Source organism: Pteropus alecto, unplaced genomic scaffold, assembly GCF_000325575.1.
Source record: "Pteropus alecto unplaced genomic scaffold, ASM32557v1 scaffold224, whole genome shotgun sequence".
NCBI lineage: Eukaryota > Metazoa > Chordata > Mammalia > Chiroptera > Pteropodidae > Pteropus > Pteropus alecto.
In genome coordinates, this window is record NW_006436289.1 from 4,477,999 (window position 1) to 4,501,605 (window position 23,607).

Sequence of the window (23,607 nt, forward strand, 5' to 3'; positions counted from 1 at the left end):
TCAGGAGGCTCACTGCTTTACTGAAACACACGAGGAGAGGAGATTATTTTGAGGGTTCCAATATGCATTCTGTTCTGAGATAGCTGCTCTGATTGAAATCATTATGGGTAATTTCAGCAAAACCAATATCATAATTATTTGTAAATGCTGGTTTGCAATTCAGCAGCAATCGGCAGGTTGCTCCAAGAAAACCCGTGGGGTTAATTACACCCTCTGAGTTTAGCTTCAGCCATGAGTCAAAATTCCTTCCCTCCCCCCAAATATTTTATGTAAAGACTAAAATAGCGGTACCTTGAAAAGAAAAAGCGGTACCTTGCCGATTACAAATATGAAATATTAGGCAGTTCCGGTATTTTCTAGAAGAATGTACCATAGAGACCACATACAGTCAGAAACATTACAGACAGGCCCTATGAATTCTGTTGAGAAACCGTAATTGAAATGTACATTCCTGGCCATGAGGATTATAGGTCCTTCTTTGTAATTATTGTGCTACTGTGTCCTCAAATTGGAGTCAGCTTCATGTCTTTCCCCTTGTCAGCAGAAGCCCTGGGTTCATAAAACTACTGCTGGTATCCGAATTCCACAACAGAAAATATAGCAAGCGGAGGGCGTTCAGACAGCTTTTGTGAATTTTAGAAGGAAAACAATATTCTACTTCTCACTCAAAAAAGCCCAAGCACCAAGAACTGTATCTTCTGAATGAATAGCTGAGGTGCCAACAGGCATGCCCGAGAAAGGATCTTTCTTCGTCCACTTGGTTTTCTCTTCCTAGGGATCGGCACAGAGTTTTGGGCATCTGAGTATAAAACAATGATGGATGTAGGGGCTGCATTAGAATCTTTTCTTGTTCTGTCAGATAGGATTGTCTGGAGTTAAAATTACTGTTCCTTTTGTTTATCCTAACTCCTGTTCCCTTTTGTTGATTATTTCTTACAAACAACTTGAAACTTTTAAGTGCCTTTTTGTTTTAAAAAGTCCAGAAGGTTTAGCTGTTCAAATATGTAGCCTATTTGATTTTTCCAACTCAGGAACATTCATAACCGCATCAAGAGTTTGGAAGTTTGACTGCTCCTTAGGGGATCAGCAAATTACCTAAGGGAATCAGGATTTAAGAGTTATCAGACCACTAACCCTGCTTTTTGAGATGCAGCACTTTGCCTTAGATGCCGGACATGCGAATCTAACGCAAGCCACGCTGCATACATTCTTGGACCCTCGAACTCTCCCTGATGCCCTTTAACAACCCACCTGGCTATTCTAAGGGTGCCGAGGTAGCTTTCTGACAGTCCCAAAGAGAGACTGACAATGCACAGATGGGCATCATGGTCTTAGGCATTGCTCCCCCATTCAAGTCTTGAGAAAAAAAGTGTACTTTTTCTCTTGAACTCTTTCGCTCAGTCGTTAAGGATTGACTTGTGCAAGTAAATGACCTGACTCTTTGCATCCCGGCCCCTGGCTCCAGGGCGTGTTGGGGTACAAAACAAGTGGGTGTGAGTATGGCCAGTTCCCAGCTTCTACAGAGAAATGATGTGTAGCTCCGAGGCCAAGCTCAGGGAAGCATCTAGTTCACAAATCCCTTCCAGCATTTTCTCAGGAATCATGAATGTGAGTGAGTGTGCTGGGGTGGGTAGGGAGGAAAATGGTGGCATGAAATACAAATTAAACAGCAACAAATGAACTCTGACAGATTGAACCGAACCACAAAAATACCAATTCCCTTCTCGTGGGTGTCATGAAAACAAATGAACTCTGACAGATTGGACCACAAAAATACCAATTCCCTTCTCGTGGGTGTCATGAAAACACCAACAGATTAATTGATCAATTAGTTTTGTTTCATCATCCTAAAAAGAAAATATAACCACAAAGGTATTGCTTGTGGTTATGGGGTTGATTCAGGCTGAGGAAGTTATGACAGAAATAACTGCTATCACCAACAATTAACTCAGCTCCCGCCTCCGAGGCCACAAGGCCTCGTGTACATGTTCAACACTACCTCACAGAAGTTAGGTTTCTTATTAAGGATGAGGCTCGTGGGAGGTTTCAGCGCTCACACTGGTAAACCTTACGGACACAGGCACTTTTCATAGCCCCGTCCCTGCCCACAGGATTCAGGCTGATACCCATCACTGCCTTGCTCTCCAGTACCCTCACACTAGCTCTCTACTCCAGTAAGCACCAGTGCAGAGAATCCTTAGGGATAAAGGCAAGTAGAGCAGAACCCCTGGTGAAAAGTCTAGTCGACCTGCCAGAGACCGTGGCAATCCAGACACACAGCTGTAAAAAATAGAGGAGGGAGTGGAAGGGGTGGTTAGTGATGTTTTCAATCTAAGAAGGCAGAGCGGGTGTTAAGGAGTTTAGTGTATCGGAATCAGCATGTCCTAGTACGAGTCAGAGTCAGTAGCTAAATAAAAAAAGACCATTATGAATGTGTGGGGAGGAATCCATGCTCCAACATGCAGCACACTGACAGAGGGGGTGCAGGGGCTTCTCACCACGCACATGCTGGTGGGGAGGGGCGGGGAGTCCCATTTACACAGAGTCCTCAGTAGGTGATGGAGTCGTCAGAGAAAGCAGGCCCTGTCCTTATGCGATGCCATGGTATTAGAAATAAACTTTAGCATCAGGGGCATTTTAGCTTGCCGTAGCAAACCCACTCCTTGGCTCCTGGGGCAGGCACCCAGGTTTCCCTGTCTAGAACCCCTCTGTGCAAAGCTCTGTGAACTCAGGAGCCAGGTGACTCTGGGGCATGGTGCTCAAGGTCTGTTTTCACCTACCCTCTCCTAGTTCAGCACTGGCCTCAGTAAACACTGTGGATGGGAACCAAAGGGACATGGAACATCCAGCATATGTTAAGTGCATCCCAGCATCCCAGTATCCCAGGCAACTTTTTTTTTTTTTTGGTGGCAGTGGGGAAGCAGGGAACATTGGATTTCAGATACGAATGTGGTTTGATGAGGGGGTAATTATGCTTTGGCATGCCATAGGCTCTCAGTGATTTTTCTTAGTATTGGCCACATTTTTTACTGACAGCCAAGACCACTGCTAAGTTGTGTTTCTAGGGCAACTTCAGGAAACATCTTCAAATATCTCTTGCCTTGCTTAAAATGTCTGGAAGAGATCTCGCCTCAGAGGTACGAATTAGTTTCTACCATGTTAACACTGCTTTGCTTCATTCTGAATTATATAGCATTGAACAGAAATGACCAAACTTGTTTTTGAAGAAGAAAATGAATGGGTTTCAACCCAACATCTGCTCAAACTTAAGATTTCAGGGTGAAGGTCCAAGCTTTTTCCCAGTATACCAGCTTTTGAGCAGTCACCACAAATCTAAAAGGGCTGGTCCCCCTCTTGGAAATAAGGAAACCACATATTTGGGTGGGACTTGGAGTTAATAAAATCTTAGGCTCTGAACATTCTCTACCCTAAGACTCACAGATTAGGACAGTTTTTAAAGGAGGTTAGAATCTGATGTTCCCTTGCTTTGGCTCCAATCAAAGACCTCTGTCCAGGAGTCTAGTTGTAAAGGGGACTATACAGGGACACAGTGGCCATATCTAGAGAGCTGAAGTCCTCCGAGGTGGTCAGTGTAGAGGGTGACTGAGAGGGAACAAACACAGGGCTCACACACGGGGGAGCACAAGACAAAAGGACAGACCAGGAACAAAGAACATGCAAGACGAGCTGTCAATGGTTTTGTTTGTGTGGATGTCGCCCAATCAGTTCTCAGAGAAGTGAGGTCAAACAGGGGACCCTTGCATGCATGGGCACACTGGGCGGTTATTGGTGTTAGTTTTGCTTTCGTGATCAATGCAGCCTGTATGTGTCTCGGGTTGTGATTTGAAGTAGAAGAGAACTTTCAGTTAGAAGAGAACAGAATGCTTTTGACTCCCAGGGCAGGCTGTGAATGGGTGTTTGCTTTTACTGGGGAAAGCCGTGCACAGAGGTTTCCTTTTCACGGTAAGCGTGAAATATTTTCACAAAGTTGTGACAGTCACAACATTAACTAATTATTTTGTCACCGCTATGCATTTAATTAGGCTATAATTTTATCTCCTTTGCTGTAAGGGTCAATCGTGTGCTTCTTGATTACGTGGAGATCTCCAGTCATGGTAACTGCCAAGTGGCTTTTGCTTTGATTTTTTTCCACCCCTGCCCGGGAGAGGGTCACTCTTGAAAAGTGACACCTCAGCAATCACAGCCAAACTGCTCTAATTCAAAATTCTTAAATCTCTCATTTCAGAAAGTCCTCAGTTTGCGTGAGTTTTATGAAGCGCTCTCATTGGCTCTGAGCAAATACAACCTTTGCAACTGATACATTTCTTTCTGTAATATTTCCACGTTGTAAACAGATACATTTCCACATTTTCAGGGAAACGCAACTCATTTTAGAGCAACTGTGGTTTTTAGAACTACTGGATAAAGTTAAGCTACACTGCTATAAAGCTAATTTACAAAACTGCTTTCTGGGAAATAGTTTTTATGAACTATGTGGTAAAAATTCAAGTTTGCAAACTGTGCTATGGCTAAAGTGGTTTTACTGTAGATAGCAGTTTGCAAGGCCAAATTTCTTAAAGCAAAATATTAAACCAAAGGCTGTCATGGTATCAAATTGTCATGTCAAGGCTGCAAAGAATGATGAATTCTGCATGTGAATTGAGAACAAGAGGAAGTCTACTAAATGGCTTCTCTTAGGAAATTTGAGATGAGAAGAAATGAGTGGGCCCTAGGTGCCAGGCCGTGGTCCCAGATTTATTTCACTAATCAGAACAAAGAGTTTTACCTTCTGTTCATCAGCGTGGACGACATCATCAGCACCATGCAAGCCACATGACAAAGTCACATGATAGGCACGCACATGATTGGTTGAAAGGAAAGTGGAGAAGGTCACATGGAAAATACAAAAAATTAAAAACTGATGTAAACAATGGGCAGGGAGAAAAATCAACAACAAAATCACAGACTAAATAAAAGGAGAAATCAAATTAAATTAGCAGCATATATAGGAAACATTGGGAGGACAGTAAAACCGCCCAGATATAGGAGAATAATAAATCATAAAGAGCATTTGGTTAATACCAATAAGCATTAGATACAGCTGCAACACTGCATATTAATAACACATCAAGGAGCACATAAACTTGTTTTAAAATAAGGAGGTGTTTCTGTCACGACACGGATGTCAAAGTCAATCCAGGAGACTGTTGAAGGAAAAGAAAAAAGCAAGTTATTATTTGCAGATTCCAGAAATGTCGAGGCATCCTTGGGAAACAAGGGCAATGAAACAGAACATGGGTCATGAAGGGGAAGTACCATGATTTTTAAGGTGTAGACTGTAAGCTCTGTAAGAACAAAATATGACATTACAGTAAGAAAAGTCATTTCATGTTTCTTTCGGCACAATGAGGAGAGGGGGCATGGGCTGAATGAGGTCGCGTGGATGCAGATGGGAGAAGATGGCCTGGGGGATCTTTTCTCACTCCCCTATTCACTTGCTCATGTTTTCCCAGAGGCTCGATGAGATACTCCAGTTGAGACACAGAGAAAGAAAGAGGTCAGTGCAGAAAGGGAATAGGTTTCTTTCTGGTGGTTGAGACAATGGCTCTATCAACAGTGAACGGCAGAAACTAAACCCCCAATCCAATGAGCTGAGAGTTATACATGAAACAAATGTTTGGGTATTTGTGGATACAATTATCTCTTTAGAATTGTGGCTACATTGAGAAGACACAAATTTGCTATGATTCTTACAATGGAAAAAATCGTCTTCTTGTTTGGATTTATCCACATTTCTTTTTGTCCTATGTTGTATTTACATTCCAATTTGTTACTTAAATATGACACGAATGACCTTGCGTTGTCAAAAGGCATTTTGGGTTTCCCACTCCAACTTTCATAGGCCAAGGGAAGTTTTGGCTATTGTCAGCTGAAGCTAAGAAGGGCCAAGAAAGGAGGTGGAGATACCTCTTGGCCCAATGCACACCACTACTTAAAAATAATTCAAGAGAAATGCTTTAACCAAGGTACATATTCCCTTGCTACTGTGAGCTGAGAGAATGTGTGATTCTTATTGTCTGACAGTGCACAGGTTCTGGCACATTCCAACCATTGGTGCCTTGCAGGAATTACATACGACTGAGCGGTTTATCTTTTGGTTTTATTTAGGATACCGTCATTCATTCATAGTTATAAACGGATCAACACACACATGCGTGCGTGCACACACACACACACACTAGTGAAAAAAGGAGACATTATTTTCAACCTTATTGACTGACTGATGATCAATGAATTTTTGTATGCTTCTAGCTACTCTGCTACTGGTTCCACTGCAATTCACATGTGCTACATTTTGCCTTACTATTGAGGAATGTGTTCACGCTAAATGCAGGCTACTACCCAGATCTGACTGTCTTTCCTTTATCCCACCATCCATCGGGACCTACAATTTGGGTCAGTAGTCAAGTGGTTCAAAATAAAAAAGACTCTAACTTTCTTCTCTTTGGATGTCACTACTAAGCATTTTATATGTGGGCATAAATGCCTTATATTAAAAAATTAAACTTATGTCAGGGGAGAAACATCTAATGCCTCCTTAAGAAAAAATCTAGATCCAAGATATATTTTACTTCTGGAGAAGACCAACCTATAGCGAGACACCTTAAATATGACACGAGTTTTGCAAATGCATAATGTAGCCTTCTCCTACTGTGCCTGGCACACACACTGCACCCAAGCTGGAAAGGACAGGAGCATCGCTGTTAGAAGAAGAAAGGGTGCTGTTAGTCACATTCCTTTTCCAAATGCAAAAACCGAAAAAACAAAAAGCAAAAAAACCCCTCCAAAAAACCAAAAACCATCATCTGAATTAAACTCATGAGAGCACGGTTCATTGTCGCCAGCTCTGCTCTGCTAACAAAATGAAACCTCAAAAGCATCAGGAATTAAAATTCATTGTAGCACACACACGGAGAGAACACCAAGAAAGCAGACCCTTAGCTACGTTCTGCAGTAGAAAAAAGAACCGTTTCATGCAGCACACGGAACCAAGAAACTCTTTTCTTCTCTGTTCAATTATGTATCAGAAACCCTGGCCCATTGAGCAGAGAGCAGGAGCAGGAGCTGTACTGTGCATATCTGCTTTCTGCCTTCTCGCTCTGACTCCTGCTCAATGGGATGCACGTCATTTTTTTCTGCATACTCGGAAAAATTATAAAATCCAAAACTCCCACACGGCTGTGGTCACACACTGTAAACACATGCACGCGTGTGTGCGCACGTACACACACACATACAGCTCCAGTTGATTTGTCAGGGGATTTAAGGCCTAACCCACAAGCTCACTTCATTAGAGCATTATAGAGACGGGCTTGGAACATGTTACAGTTGTGATGAAGTGTAATATTTTCCATGATGGAAAAGATGATACAGTCTGGCCCTGACTCTATCATCAGGAAATGAATTCCAGAACTTTCATCTGGAGTCTTAGCACACAAACTTGAGTAAGCCTGGTTATTTTTTGGGCCATGATTTTTCCCGCACTGAGGAAGCCTATGAGGAGATGGAAGCATCTCTCCTTCCTGCGCGTGCTTTGTGTACACACCTGCTCGACTCTGCAGCGAGGCAATGGTAGGCAGGCTGTCAAGAGGCAGTGATTCCTTCCTTCTTTGCATCCCCAAGCAGCCATTTTTTCTTATTCTTTCCCTTGTTCTGTTTTAGCTACTTCTATGTGAGCACCTGTATGTGTGTGGGGTGTGTGTGTGTGTGTGTGTGTGTGTGTGTACGCATGCGTATGTGTGCACTTGAGAGGGGAGGGACAACAGAAGCTGGTAAGAGATGCTGTTCTTTTGCCTCATCAGCGTTTCTCTAATCCTTTTCTATTTTTAACTCGAGAGTAAATTTGGAAAAGTCTCCTCATGCACAGAGTATTTTAAAAATGAGTTCTTTTGGTGATGCTGGGTCTGCTCTCTTGGCCAAGCAGACAGCGTGCTTAGGAAACCACACCAGGCGAGGGGCCGCCATGCACACACAACTGTTGCTTTAATACAAAGGAAAATCACGGGCAGCGTGTGACCCAGAAGTCAGCTCTGCAACGAGCAGCAATCTGGCTAAGAGCAGTTCAGCTCTGTACTCACTAGCCGGTTCTGTGGTTGTAAGGGCAGGAAAAGGCCAGGTTGCTATGGAAACAGGAAGGACAGAAAGGGCACAGAAAGGTGAAGGAGGGAATGGTGATACATTAAATTCCTTAATAAATATATGTGTGTATATGTGTGTATATATTTAAGGATTATAAGGAGAAACAGAGATGGTGAAGAAGATATTCTCACACTTCCTTCTTCCCCTGATCTATCAATATTAATATAGATATTTAAAGAGATTATCAAAGATTTTGCTGACAAATTACTCTCACACATTAAGAAAGAACATAGCCCTCAATTTGTTCTTACCATGAATTCCAGCTACTGCATGCTGGGCACTGTGTTTTGTTTTCCATACCTGATCGTTAACTTTCACAAACATCTACCAGGTAGGTAGAATCTATCCTTCATTTGAGAGGTAAGAAATCTGAGGTTTGGGAAGGTTGAATGACTTATTCAAAATCATGGAGCTGTATGCAGAGGTAGCAGAGCTTGGATGTGAACCCAGGGCTGTTTCTGGTTTCCAAGGCTGAACTCCTGCTATGATACACTGCCTGGAAGTACCTCGAGCAGTGGTGGGCCTGTTTCTAACTCGAACAGATGCAACAGGGGACTTTTGAGCATGGGGCTTGGGTCACCTCCTGCAGCTGCTCCCAGAGTACACGGACTTTGGATGTACTAAGGAGAACACAGCCAGCTGGGCCTGCACCCTGTCTGCTACTCTGAGCACGGGCTGGCATGACACCCTGGGACTTACTTAGCTATTTCACTTTGCTATTTCTCCCCAGAAAGATAGGTTCAAAACTCCAAATAGTAGCAGGCCTGAAGCTCTCCCTACTTCCAAAGATGCAGGGGAACAAAAGGACAGGACAGCCAAATGAAGTAAGATCATAAATGAGCGAGGCTCAGTCAGGATGACGAGGGCTGAGACTGACCAGGTGACATCACTGTCGGACTTAGTGGTGCTGCTCCCAGGTAGGTGTGCAAGCACAGCTTGATAAATACTATAACGTTTGTTGGGTTTTGGGGGGAAGGGACTAGGGGGAGGGCAACTTCTCATCCTGTTTTATAGAGGAGAAAAACAAGGCTTGCTTGTGAAAGGTTAAATAATTTGCCTCGGTGGCTGCTGCCCGGCACATCTGCAAGCTGACGCTGTTTGTTTTCCCACAAATATTTATGAGAAATGTATGCATTTATAGAAAAAGCAAAAGCTATAGGCCTGACTATCTAATTTTAATATCTGAATCCAACTGTGCCAATTAAAATGAGGGTAAAAACACAACACCCCAAAGCATTTCTTATGACCCTGCAGAATAGATTTTTCTTGGCAAATTCCTTTGGCTTCTGCAAATATCAGCTTTGGTCCAGCTTACGAAGCAACCCAGCACAGGTTTGGGCTGCAACATCCTAGGTGAGCCTGTCTGCAGGGTTTTCTGTCCATAGTCAGGCTTTTCACTTGCAGCCCCGTAAGGGGAGTGCTGCCTCCCATGAATCTGAGAGGCCCGGTGCCTATTTCTATTCTTATTTGCTTCTCTACAACTCGGCGCTGCTTTCCACCAACAGAGTTGTATTATCACCCAATGCGGCTGGTGGAAAGCAACCTGCAGAGAGATGGATGAAGAAAATGGATACTCACTATCTGGATGAGACAATGGAACAGGGGTGGAAGAGCTAGCAGGAGCTGCTGAGGAAAGAAAAATGAAGGTGAAAAAAAAAAAAGGGATAAAAGATCATCAAGGCTCACAGATACTGCATGAAATAAATGGAAGGGCCAACGCTGGGATATCAGTACAGGAAGCTGAAGTGAGTTAAAGTGGGGAAAAAGAACACCGTGCATGAAAATACGTGGCCAGTGGACCACGTATTTGCAGAGGAGCAGAGCAATCTGACTTCAAGCCATAAACCTGTGCGCCTGCCAAGCCTGGGGTTCAGGCAAGGGATTGGGCCAGGAACAGCTGCAGAAGCCTTCAACCGTGCCTGAAAACAAACAGCCAGTTCAGCGGGACCAGCTGTCTCCATAGGATCAGACGTACAGGAGGAAAGGGAACCTGGACCCCAGCTTAAGGTGAACAAGTGAAGGAGAAGACAACTTTGGCTTTTCATGTTAGATCTCTCTTTATGTGTTTGTATTAGGCATATATTTACACCAATGGCACATATTTGTAACAAAAACTATACGTCTCACTCCCTAATTTAAATATCTGAATGAAAGAAAAATGACCATCCTACTTATTAATGTTCACTACGGGTTGAAGTTCATGATTGTTTGGCATCTGGATGATAATACAACCACTGCTGTCCTCCAAAAAAAAAAAAAACCCTACAGAATGTGATTCTCTGGATACTGTTGTGTATATGGAGAGCGATGCAAATAATACTGTGTTATTCTCGTTCAACGAGTAACTCTAACCAACTTCATGCATGGAAAACAAGTAGAAATAGTGCAATGGTACCTCCAAGACATTTTAGACAGATCTTTAGTTTTCCATTGGCAAATATTAAGAAGTTGTCGCATCCACAATCGTAAAATAAAGTCCTTTTGGAGCTAGATGAAAATTTGGGAAAACATTACCATATCTTCAACATTGCCTTGACACTCATGGTTTGGTCTTCCTTTTGCCTTCCAGATGAGGGTACCCCATGAAACCATGCAAGTGCAATGTCACTGGAATCAGAACAAGATAGGCTACTAACTCATCATGATTTGACGGTCTGGTTAATTCAGGTAAAAGTGTATCTCTCTCTTTCTTTCTCTTTTGTTTGGCTTGAGTTATTTGCATAATTGTCCATATCATTTTGGCAAAGAGACAGAGTTTTATGTGCTTTAACCACAACATATTACAAGGCATTAAACTTATACTTGCAATGTGCTATCTAGGGGGCAAAACGTGAACACAAAAATCTCAAGATGCCTCTTTTAAAAAAGTAGAGACTCATTTATACATAATCTTTATACCCTGAAAAAAATTGTTTACTTCACTTCATGGTACAGAAGCAATTAAGAGGTAATACTCAGGCAATGAAATTCTGAAGGGGTACAGCTCAGTCATGAGGAAAAGATTCATAATAAATTGTGACATCACTTTAGGGCCTCAGCAGCTCAGATAGGGAAGCAGCCCTTCCCAAGGCGAACAGAGGTCATCAGCTTTCCATTTAAGAGTGTCTTAACAGCATAAAAACATTTGTCCTAAATATACACGAGACAGGAACATTTTCTCAGGTTGGAGTTCTGTTTGTTTGGAGTCACAGCTTCTTTATTACCTTCACACACGCATTTATGAACTGTGTGCAAGAACCTCCTAACAGGTGAGCCATGCTTTCTAAGCTGGCAGATCAGAAGCAGGAGTCCTTGAGGTATCTGTGGCTTTGGCTAGTTTCATCTGTTCGTCCCTACTTTGACATACTCATGCCTCTAAATGTGGAGAAGTCCATTAAGGAACCAAGAAGGCAACCCCATTATTGAGACATCTCAACAAACTTCAAGTGATAAGCTAATATGAAATGCGCTGGCTCTCACCTAACATCTCCCAGTGCAGGGGTCTGGCAGCAATGATTCTCTGTCGATCCTGTACCTTCTCTCCTTTGGGGTAAAGGTGCACTCAGGGCCTAACTCCAGTGTCACAGGATCAGGCTGTGCATCTGCACCCCAACATTACAGGAGGGGAATCCACCGTCAGTGGGCGAGATGAGCCAATGTCAGAAACCCACACCACTGGTTCCTGGGCTCTGCATAAGCACGCAGCTGAACTGCTATAATTGTTGATGGCTGATTGTGTCCAGGCAACCGTTGTTCCTTCAAGTAATGGGAGTAAAACTCAGAGAAGATGCTTCCTAAACCCTGTCTTCACTCCCTAGTAGTGGAAAGTGGGTGTCGTCACGGCAGTAGTAAATGCTGGCATCTTCCTTCCAACTACATCCTTTTCCAGGATAGGTCCAGGGCTAACACTAGCCCCTTGGGCTAGGCCCCCACTTTGGCAACTCTAGGAAGGCTATGAGGGTGCAAGGAAAGAAGAGCACAATAACTAACTCTAGAGAGAGTACGAGGTTTCCACATATTTCCACATGTGTAGCACCTCTTATGCTGCTCGAGTTCTTGAACAAGGCCCACTCAATTCTAAGACTGTGCCACGGCTCTTATCCAAAAGAAGTTTGCTTTTTTAATTTTCTCAATCATAACTTTATTAAATGATTGAGGAAACAGACTTTTCATGACACTAGCAATGCCTGCTACTGTATTATTTGTGATCTACTTGAAATGGAAAACTGACCCTACCATTTTCCAAAGGGCTTCTTGGAATCTTGGTTAATTACCCATTTTCATACTATCAGATAACAAACAACAGGTCTAGAAGTATCTCTCTCTCTCTCTCTCTTTTTAAATTAAACATTGACTTTTAAAACAGTATCTTCTATAGAAATTCTCATCTTTACAAGGGCTGAGCTGGCAATGAATGAAAACCACTTAGAACCCTGGAAATCCAACACCCAGTCACTCTGATTCAGTTCTGAAAACCCAGCTACTGGTTAGAAACTCCAAGAAGGCCTCATCACAGCCTTCCTCCCTTCCTCCCTATTTATGTACTGATAACATCTAGAAGAAGGAAAACAAGAAGACTCAGGCTAAAGACCAGCTTTGCATCCAGGGGGAAGGTGCTCTCACAGCCAGAGCTGCTCTGTCTGCATTCACACAGGGAAGAAGAGCTGCCAGCTTGAGCAGACAGCTGTCAGACTTACCTGACAACTACCTGCCCCCCCCAACCCCCGCCATTTTGACTCCTTCTAGAACTGGTTCATTCAGGAACCAACTCTGCTGAGATAGTAAATTTAGCACTTGCTCGAAATTTCAAAACGCCTACACTGAGCTACTTAGTTTCTGCTGCTGCTGCGATATTTCTGAATAAATTTTTAAAAGATAAGCTTCCCTGTGTGCCTTTCAGGAGCCAGGAGCTTTTTATGAAAAGAGTGTGCAGCTTCTTGAACACCTTTTCTTCCGAGTCTCTCTGGGTAGCACTACCCTCCACTATTCTGAGCTCAGCTTAGGAAGAACGGGCCACACCTCAGCGGAAGTGATGCTTGGGGGTATCTGTGCAGGCTGGGTCGCCCAGACCAGCTTCCCATTATCCTTGCTCCTTATGTCCACTAGTTATAGCATTCACAATTAGGGGGTCCTTCCTGGGGAGAATCACCCCTCTCTACATGCTTGGCAGTAGAGTGACTAAGTAGCTGGTTAGTTTTCCCAAACACGGAAATGCACATTGCAAGTACCTAAAGAACAGAGTTGATGGGAACTGGGGGGTTTAACACCTCAGCAACTGCCTGCAAGATGTCCCTGTAGCTTGGACCAAAACTTCACGCTACTCTTTACACTTGTAGCTGCTGCCTCCCCCACCAATCCTCCTCGTGCCCTCCGGCTACTACCATGATAGACTAAACAGAAGGCTCAGTGAGCTCAATTCTTTTATCTCCTAAAAGAAAATGTGAGAATCTTTTCAGGTCCTTTTTCCCGTGAAGGGATTTTGAACTGAGGCCTGGTAAGGATGTGGTCACTTTCCTGGCATCCTGGCTAAAGGTGAGGTGGTACCACAACATGTTATTAACAGACCATCTGCAGACTGCCACCACACTCGGCTCAGCAAACATCATTGTTGTCACAGGGTAATTGTCACACACAAAAATTAATAAACATAATATTGAAAGACACAAGAGTTGCATGCTCTAAAACAGGACGAGTGTTAGCCTCTTGGAGTAACCTACGACATTAACAGAACACACTAGACTGAAGTCAGTGTGGTTAGGGCCCAGAGAGTATCATCTACTTCAGCCTCTAGGGGACAAAAAGGGACCAGAACTAAATTAAGGACTAGGACTAGCAGTTGTTAACGCTATAGACACAGGTAATGAAGTACGAAGAGGCACTTACGTGGAAGGGGGCTATCTGCATTTCCCATGGATGGAACACAGACGAAGAGAAAAGACAAGAGACAGACCCAAGAAAAAAAATAAGATGTAAAAGAAATGAATAGTATTGCAGAACCCATAGTGCTGGGAACTCAAATTATCAAATTATTTCAAATCCAGAAAGAAGCAATTCCTGTAGAAGGAAGATAAGACAGGCTTTCTACTTCTGGGAAAAGGTAAAGAGATCGCTTTGCAGGCCCCTGGCTTCAAAGAGAAGGAAGCAAAGGGGCTTTTTAATTCCAGGAATCCGAGAGGGCCCAGGTAGCTCTGTGACTGCTCAAGAAGTCTGGTTCTACAGCATCTTCTTCAGCTGGGCGGACTCATGATCCTCCCAGGGGAGTAACTCAGTTCTGTGGAGGGATACTACCAGAGCAGGGCTCACCCAAAGCCTGGCCGTTTGTGGGAAGGGAGGGGGAAAGGTGGCAGGCATAGTTTTAGGAAAGAGGGAATGACAGAGGAAAACAGATATGCATCCTTGAATGAAATCAGGAAGAAGCGACTCCTCAAGGAGGCCGCGAGGGAAGGAGACCCTGAGGTGTGCTCCTGGCGCAGGAAGGAAGGAGGAGCAGCAGAGTCGAAGGCCTCAGCGTCTGCTTCCCTTTTGCATTCCTGGGGCTTTGCTTCCGCTCCTACATCCTACAGCAGTCTCCGCTCTTCTATAACTTATTATCTCTGCTGCATCAAAAGTCCCACAACTAATTATGTGAACTGTCACTGCCTTTACCCTCTTCCTTCAAGTCACAAGGTGCTTAGGGCCTTTGTGATCTGTGTCAAAAAGCAAATCTCCCAGTTCCCTCTGCAGCACACTGCTGTGTTTCTTCCCATTCCCTTTCATAATGTGCTGGTGGTTTTCTTCCCCGGCTGTTATTCTAACGAGCTGGACCAGCTACTCTGACAGTGTCACCAAGCCCATTGAGAAAGAGAGGATAAAGGGGCTGGGTATCAGCCATCGCTGAGGGCCAGGGAACTGGAAGGTGGGACACTTTGAGCAGAGGAATCTGAAAGACAAAAAAACCTAACAACGGACCGGGCCAGCTCAGGGTCCCCCATTCCCCCCAGGAGAAGAGGGTGGGTGGGGGAAGAGGCAGGGCAGCTGGCTTTACTTACGGACTGGCTGTGTCTTGAACTCGGAGGCTGCGCTGATTTCGCCCAGGCCCTTGCCATTGAGGGCTGCCAGTCGTACTGCGTACGTCGTCTCAGGCTTCAGGCCCATTATGGTGACGATGCCCTCCATGCTGGCTGTTGTGAGAATATGGGAAGGAGCACAAAGGATGAAAAGCCTATTGGTAAAATGGTGCAGCTGCTGTGGAAAACACTACGGCGAGTTCTCAAAAAGTCAAACACAGAATTATCGTTTGATCCAGCAATTCCATTTCTGGATATATACACAAAAGAGCTGAAAGGGGCTGAAACAGATATTTGTACACCCATGTTCACAGCAGCATTGTTCATAATAGCCAAAAAGTGGACCTGACCCAAGTGTCCATGGACAGATGAATAAACAGCCTGTGGTATGTACATTCAACGGAATGTTATCCAGCTGTAAAAAGGGATGAAATTCTGACACATGTTACAACATAGATGAAACCTGAGGATATTATGCTGAGTGAAATCAACCAGACACAAAAGGATAAATACCGTATTATTCTACTTATATGAAGTATCTAGAATAGTCGACCACGTAGAGACAGAAAGTAGACTGGCAGTTGCCAGGAGCAGGGGGAGGAGGGAATGGGGAGTTATTGTTTAATGGGTACTGAGTTTGGGATGGAGAGTGATGGTTGCCCAACAACGTGACTGTACTTAATGCCACTTAATGTACTTAAAATGGTTAAAATGGTACATTTTACGTTATGTGTGTGTGTGTGTGTGTGTGTGTGTGTGTATACATACACACAATCCACATAATGGGAAATCTGCATACACACACACACACACACACACACAAATTTTACAATAAAAAGATAGCTAGAAGTGACGTTAAAAAACAAAACCTGTGGACAGACTGTAACATGGTATCAGCCCCACCATGTCGGTATGAGGTTTCAGAGGGAAGTTATAAAGGTAGAAGAATTGTTCTCTTCTAGTTCCACTCCTGATTACACAGAAATTCCTCCCAGAACCCCTCACTCCTCCCCAAAGCTGAAGGAGTGATGGAAGCTCCTGGTGGAGTGAATTCTCAGTAAAACTGGGTTGGAAGATGCCTCTGAATGGCTATGACGTGTTCTAACACACTCCTAACTCCACCCTCGGTACCACATACCTGGCGAGGATCAAACATTTCTACAGAAACAAAACATACTTCACCGAACTATTCCAATTTAACTGGAAAAGGACAGTTAGACATAAATATACTCATTCCTCAGGGAAAGATGGTCTGGGCTCAGAAGCTTCCAATTGCAGTCATCCAAGGGTCATTTAACAAATTCTTAGTTAGAAATATATCACAGAATTGACTTATGAGCAAACTTGTTTTTCTGGCTCTGCTTATTAAATAACAGTCCTTGAGTATACCCCAGACAGGACTGGCTGGGCAATGGCAAAAACCCATGGCCCATGTAATCCACGCGTGCAGAGCAGGGTGGACTGAACGCATCTGGTTTTGCTCAGCACCTATGCAGGGATTCTGCTTGGAATGTAGCTGAAATGGCCTCATCCATCCTGGCAGGGTCATGGGAACCAGGATCTGAAGGCCAACAACTCTGCATGAGGTGTGACCGTGCCCTAATCCTGGAGGGACAGTGACGGTGCTACAGCATAGGAACATGAACAGGATGGCAGGTGGTGGCATCTCGCCTCTCCCTGTAGGTAAGTGCGGTGTGCCACCCTACGCAAATGGGCAGTCCGGGTGCCAGGATCTGGTGAACTCAGGAGGTGAGTGTGTGCCCACCACTGAGTGACTCATCATTCTAAAGGAAACGAAGACTCGTCTCCACTCACCTTCCTTGGCATCATACCACTTGAAGTGCCACACTTCCTCGCCCACTGCTCTCCATTCGGCCTTGTACTTGAGGATGGGCACCCCGCCTGTGGCCTCTGGCTCATCAAACTGCACCTGTGCTGTGCTGGAGTATGGCTCCACCTGGTCGATGGATGGTGAAGATGGGGTGTCTGCGGAGAGGGCACATATGGAGGGAGACCCAGATGAGCCCGATTCGGTCCAGGACACAATTTACAACCACAAAGCACATCTCTTCCATTTCTGCTCACTCCTGGAATCCTGTCGCCTGTATCCTGTCCCCCCAGCCCATCTCACCTGTGATTCTCTCTGAACGTGCCCAGTGCTCAGATACTCGACTCCATCAGCAACCTGCCCCCTCACCTTCTGGCTTTGCTGACCCTGGCCCTCTCTCCTTCCCACTCTCCTGACATCACCAAAGGACACAAAATGGGCTGGCAAGGGTTTTGAGGGTGGTACAACGTAAGAGGTGCTCACCTGCTTGGACAAGGATGAATTCCAAAGACTCCTGTCCAATGCGGTTCACTGCAGTACAGTTGTAGTTTCCAAAATCATTTTCGGAGTCTGGAGTCACCTTTAGAAAGAAGGAGTTCTTGGGTTACATGTCCCATGGGATGGCCACAGCCTCCGTTCCTTATTTATTCGGTTAAATTAGCAAAGAATAGAACCAGTAAAGCAGGAATCACTAGCCTTAAACTATAGAGAAGAACAGAAAAGGGGAGAGACACACTCTGCCTCTCACGCCCTGATCTTGCCTAGGGAGAATAAGGCTCAGTTTCGACTTCAGCCAAGGGTTCCTGGCTTAAGACATGCCAGCGAAGCAAGAGAGATTTTAGCTGCTTACAGGAGCCTATCCATGGTCAAACTGTGTCTTTTCCACTTTGCCCTCTGACCCACCCCCCCAACTCACCTCCAGGTAGCTGGCAGAGGGGGTGTTGTAGATCTTGATATTGCTGTAGTTGGAGCTTGGCAACAGCTGTCCATCTCGAAACCATGAGATTGTGGCACTGGGGTAGGCAAATACCTCACAAGTGATGTTCACCTGGTTCCCCTCCCAAGTGTACACAGCCACAGGGCCCTGCAGCTTGGGCGCATCTGCAATGAATGGCAATGACTATCAGGGAAACTGCCACTATTATAGAACCCCGCATATCCTGTCTCCTGGCCCCAGAAGGCGGGTCTGCCCCAAAGCACAGCTAGTGCCAGGGTACAGTAGAGGTCCAGCTTTTTTGTCAAACCTGTGAGCTGCATGGGAAGACGGAGGGCATGCAGGCTTGTAAGAAGCCTAGGGATGGTGTGAAGGGGATGAGCTGGGGACACAGCTCTGATGCGGTCTAGGGCCGACCACCACAGAGAAGGTGAGCAGAGCTCACACGGTACAGCTCAGGTAGCTGCCCTTTTCCCCTTTCATGCTGACCCTGCACGGTCCTTCCCCACACCGCATCTTTCCACGGTTATTCCTCACATTGCACTTCGAGGTACATGGACTGGGAGTCCTGGCCGATGGTGTTGCTGGCAGTGCAGATGTATTCTCCAGCGTCTGTGTATTGGATGCTCTTCAGGGTCAGGGATGACACTCGGGCATGGCTGCGCACCACCATGTGCCCGTCCAGAGTCTGCCGGGAGGGAAGGGAGAGCATCAGAGCCCGAGACAGGGCAGGGGCTAGGAGACCAGGCCATCGTTTGTCTGTGACCAGTCTCACATCCTCTCTCCTCTCTCTGCCAATGTCTAAGTCTCGCTTTAGGTACCAACTAGTGGGGGGAGGCTGCAGAGAGCACCATGGGAACTTGGGTGTGTCCGAAACAGAAAATGGGACTCAGTTCATATCAAGCAGCATAGCCTATGTGCCAAGATTGGTTTTGGGGCAAGGACAACCAAGGTCCCCCAAGACGACGTTAGGCATCTTTGAAATGGAAACAAAAGTCCTGACCAGCAAGATATTCCAGCAGAAACAGGCTTGCCTCATGAGATTCTGGGAAACCTGCACTCCCACCCTCTCCTTCCAGCAGTCTGCCATCTGCCAGTGCCACGGTACATGCACATGTAATGGGAATCTACGTAATGGGAAATCTGAATGTGCCAAAAATGTAAGAAATTATGTAAGAAACCTATATTTATGCAGATGCCTTGCTTTCCGGGATGCTTAAAAGTAAAATAATTTCATTTTAAAAAAAGCCTCACAACTCAGAGTTCAGGAGTCGCTGAGCTGGAAGTGAGGGTAACTGTGTTCCCTCTCTAGGAACAGTGAGTAGTACAGAGAGTCCCAGGCAGATCTGGGATCCCTGACACCACAGTCACCATCATTTTCCAGCTCTAGATACTATAATTGGCTTTCTGAGCCTCTGGAATTGCAAGACTGGTCAAAAAGGAAATAAGCATATGATCTCTAGGCAATGGGTACTGGCATATTTCCAAAGGGTTCCCCTGCCCCCGATACTCTAAGTGAAATGGCTATTGGCCTAGGAAAGGTCTGGGCATGTGGCCCAAGTTCGGATCCTCAAGAAAGCTGGTAATTTGAAGGAGACTTTGTCCTTACAGCATATGATATTCTATAGAGATGGACAGGTGAGTGGTCTGCATATGACATCTCTTATCCAATAAGCTTGGGCTTTGAAAGAATGAAAGGACACCTGACTTCAAATTCTTTTCTATGCTGGTTTGGAAGCCCCCAACCCAGAATTGCAATGTCATATAAAAGTCAGTTTGGGATGCTCAAAAGCAAGGCACCACTGGCTTTGTGAGAGGTCTCGGCAAGTCTATTGTAAGAAGTCCCTGTACCATCACTGATAGACCTAATCCATGTCAGCCATCTAAGCCCCATTACATTTCAACTCTGGAAGCTAGAACACGATGGCTAGCAAGGAGACTGAAAAGCCATGCGACATCACCACCACCTCTGGCTGTACCTGCCACTCCTCTCTAAGAGGAGTGCCCGATGCCTGCGGCTTTCAGCTCCATCTGGCCTGTATATCTGTGAGGCTGACTGGCTGAGAAGCTGCACCCCAAGAGACGCCACACACAAATGAGAGATGACAAAAGACAAGTATGGAGCGCTTGACTAGAAAGCCTCGAGACTTTCTCAAAAGTTTCCAGTTTGTCGAAGATATTAGATGCTGGGATCTCCATTCCTGTGGGCTGACAGGGTTGTGTCTGTACATCCTAGGGGCAATTTTCGTGTGCCACACAACATCTTTACTCATCAATCTAAATTAGTGGCATCGAGAACGTGAAGCCATCCCTGCAAACAAGTATTTCTAAAAGGATGACATGACCTGCTTGTCACTCCCATTTGCCGAAAGACAACAGGACAAAAGTGGAGAAAATTCAAGGTCCACACTGGCCTTTCTGGTTATCTCAGTGAGAACACAGTGATGCCAACCAGCAACTGAACTATAATTCTTTGTCGCACAGACAGGACATGTCCTGGGGCCACCATGCATAAACATGGAAAACTGACCAGAATCTTTGGGAAGTCAAGAGAACATTTCTATAAGGAAGAGGTATTGCAGCAAGAGATGCAAAGAAAGTCATGTAGGTCAGAGTAGGACATGGACAAATAACAAAAAGCAAGGCGTGAGCAGTCTTTACTCAGAATAACCTAGAAAATGGTCAAAGAGAAACTCAGGAAATGATTGTATGGACAGCTATACTCCTCCCCATTCTGGTCTTTTTCTTAAAGTTCTCGGTGTGGAAAATTTTCTCATTTAATGATGTCAAGAGACCAGTAGGTGGCCCTCTATAGAGAATTCTTATTTTGCAGCGGCTCATAACAGGATTGATGATGAGATTATTTGCCAGATGCCCAGTTCTCCCTCGGAGGGGGACGCAGAGAGAAGAGACTCCAGCGTGACTGGACTATCTCCTTCAGAAATGTTTTACCCTGGCACCGGGACAAAGTCAGGGAGTGCCATCTACAAGCCATCCAGACCAAAAGTCATGTTGACAATTCAGGCTCTGAAGAAGGAAACAGATGAACTCTGGGCAAGAATGAAAAGATCATTATGGCAAGAAGACCCTGCTTTGTAAATGAGTATAAAGGGCAATTACGATTATTCTTCTCATCAAAACATTGTTGTCCCTCTTCTTCCACGTAAAAGTGCTGAGGCTCTTCAAAGCTTACAGAATGAAATTGACCATAAAGCAAGCCACCTTCTGACCTCATCAGGACTTGCAGTTTTCATCTCCAAATGACATATATAGCAAGGAATGGAACCTCTGGGCCTCAGGGGTGGCACTCATTTGAAAGTCAATTATGTCCAGAGTGAGATACTGAAGATAAAGACACTTCTGGAAAACGGAATCAGGTGTCTGCTTGCTGGGGAGTAAACCTATTACTTCCATTTATGCTAATAATTCTTTTAACATCTCCTTAATGCTCCCTGATAAATCTCAGCTCCTCCTCTAGCCAGGTCTAAATCAGAATGACAGGGGGAAGATGTACAAGGCCAAGCAGAATGAGTTCTGTAGCTGCTCAGAAGTAATTAACCCTTCTCTCTCTTCCCCGATCCCAGTGGGTCCATGACTTTGGGGCAATAAAACACGCAGCCTGTTATAGCACTAAGAGATTCCTGTGTCATAGGAAGGAAGCATTTTGGTGAGGCGGTGCACTGAACTATAGTCCCTGTGACATGGAGGAAGGTCTGATGCAAAGAGAGCTTATAATGAACTAGATCTGATGACAGCAGTGTGTTCATGTGCAGAAACTAACATCAGTGCCTGAGGACAGGCAGTCAACTTAATATTAAACAGCATTAAATATTTATAGCTATGACCTGAACACGAGTTATGTGTTCTGAATAATAATCATTTCCGAGAGACTGAGAGGATAGATTTACCTAATTATAATACAGTCTATAGGATTGCTTGCTATATTCTACATTTACAGTATTACATTATCGAAATTCCATCTGGAGAAGAAACAAAAGCTATTTTTTAAAGAAAGTACAGATTAGATCCATAAACCTCATCTAGAGAATACTGGTTTTTATTTCACTATCTGTTATTTAATCATACAAATCAGGTAAAAAATGATAGGTATGATCATGAGTAGCATCTTGGGGTGTGACAATAAAACCTAAAGATGAACATTTAGCTTCAGTTTTCAAACTAAGTCCCACATTACCCAAACTGAAGCAAGTTGTCAAAGAAATTTCAAAGGCTAAATGCTAGCAATTTTTAAAAACATAAAACCATTTGTGCCAAATCACTCTAATCTCATAAATTTAATGATCTATGAAGTTATATAGATATGTTTAACAATTTAGGAAAACCAACGAGAGATGTCATTTGCATTGCTTCGAGATGAAATGTGATGTGATAATTTACCAAGACCAATCATTTTAAAATAAGAGAGCAACAAGATGAGTTGAGCTGGAAAGGAAAGGGCTGAGTGGGTTCTTCGATCACCAACTCTGTGACTTTATGATCCAAAGCCACATTAACCAGGTGAGAGTCAAAAATTTTCACATTTCAAAATGCCTGGCCTGGGAATTGGGGCGATTTATTTCTCTAAGTATAATTACCTGAATGTGATTTTACCAGCACCAGCAAGAGAGTACGATCTGGTTTTAGGAAATAATAAGGATTTGTTCATCCACTCCCAACACAACTTGCTTGCTCATCCTAAAATGACACTATTGCTAAGTAACGTCTACCGCTATTGACCTATTCTTTAATCTAACTAAATTACTAATTAGTTTAGCATGCCTGGTTATTAAACTGTAATGGTGAGTTAAACTGTAATGTTTTCAAAACTAAAGACTGGCTAGTGGTCAGGTAAGCTATACCTCTTGCTTCTCTGGTCGAGTCCACGAAGCCTGGAGAGAACAAGATATAAAACACAACAAGAAAGCAGTAAAAATTTACAACATGTTGCTTTAGAAAATTGATGTATCACACTGCATTCCGTGCACATGCAGCTTCTTTTTAATTCAGGACTCTTTTTAAGGCCCACTTTCAATGGTGTGTTTATTACCCAATTTAATTTAGGACTTAGCTTATATTCGCCTTCCCCCCTCCCCCACCCCTTATGCACATTAAGATGGTATAATTCAAAGGCATAGGCTTTCCTAATCTTTGGCAGACATATATATGGATACCAGCAGGCATAATAGACTGCTCCTATTTGAAAATATCTTGAATATTCCTTATAGTATTTGGTGACACTACTGGTTCTAATCCAGAGGTACTTATAGGATAAGTTTCCTCCTTTGGATTTTATTAGCTTATCAGAAATACACTCATACCATTTTGTGCTCATGCATTTTATAACTTTGCATGCATACTATTAAAAATCAAATTTTTATTTTAAAAAAAGGTATAAAAAAAGGAGCAGAGAGGCACTTTAGGAATGAGAGGTATGACGTGCCTAAGACTAAGGAAGCCCTGAGGATACTGAACTCCAAATGCTGTGGCAGGGCTCCAGCCGGTTCTTAAAGGCAGACGAATGCCCATATGGCATGCAGGCTCAAGCTTGCACCATCTTCATCAGGCATGGCAATCTCAAAAAAGGTGAGCCAACTCAGGGACACAGAGCTTGGGTCTTTCCC

The 23,607-nt window shown here is 44.2% G+C and overlaps 1 protein-coding gene across 1 annotated transcript in view; it reads right to left on the reverse strand.

The window, feature by feature from the left end:
* Positions 1-23,607, reverse strand: part of NCAM1 (neural cell adhesion molecule 1) — a 289,389-nt gene that overhangs the window by 9,881 nt on the left and 255,901 nt on the right. Inside the window, exons 9-17 of the mRNA XM_006912806.2 lie at positions 18,524-18,674; positions 17,969-18,153; positions 17,536-17,632; positions 17,040-17,210; positions 15,207-15,338; positions 14,062-14,076; positions 9,778-9,825; positions 8,139-8,180; positions 4,787-4,789 (exon numbers count right to left, since the gene is read on the reverse strand). Of these exons, the coding sequence (XP_006912868.1) occupies positions 4,787-4,789; positions 8,139-8,180; positions 9,778-9,825; positions 14,062-14,076; positions 15,207-15,338; positions 17,040-17,210; positions 17,536-17,632; positions 17,969-18,153; positions 18,524-18,674 (844 nt within the window). The remainder of the gene's footprint in view (positions 1-4,786; positions 4,790-8,138; positions 8,181-9,777; positions 9,826-14,061; positions 14,077-15,206; positions 15,339-17,039; positions 17,211-17,535; positions 17,633-17,968; positions 18,154-18,523; positions 18,675-23,607) is intronic.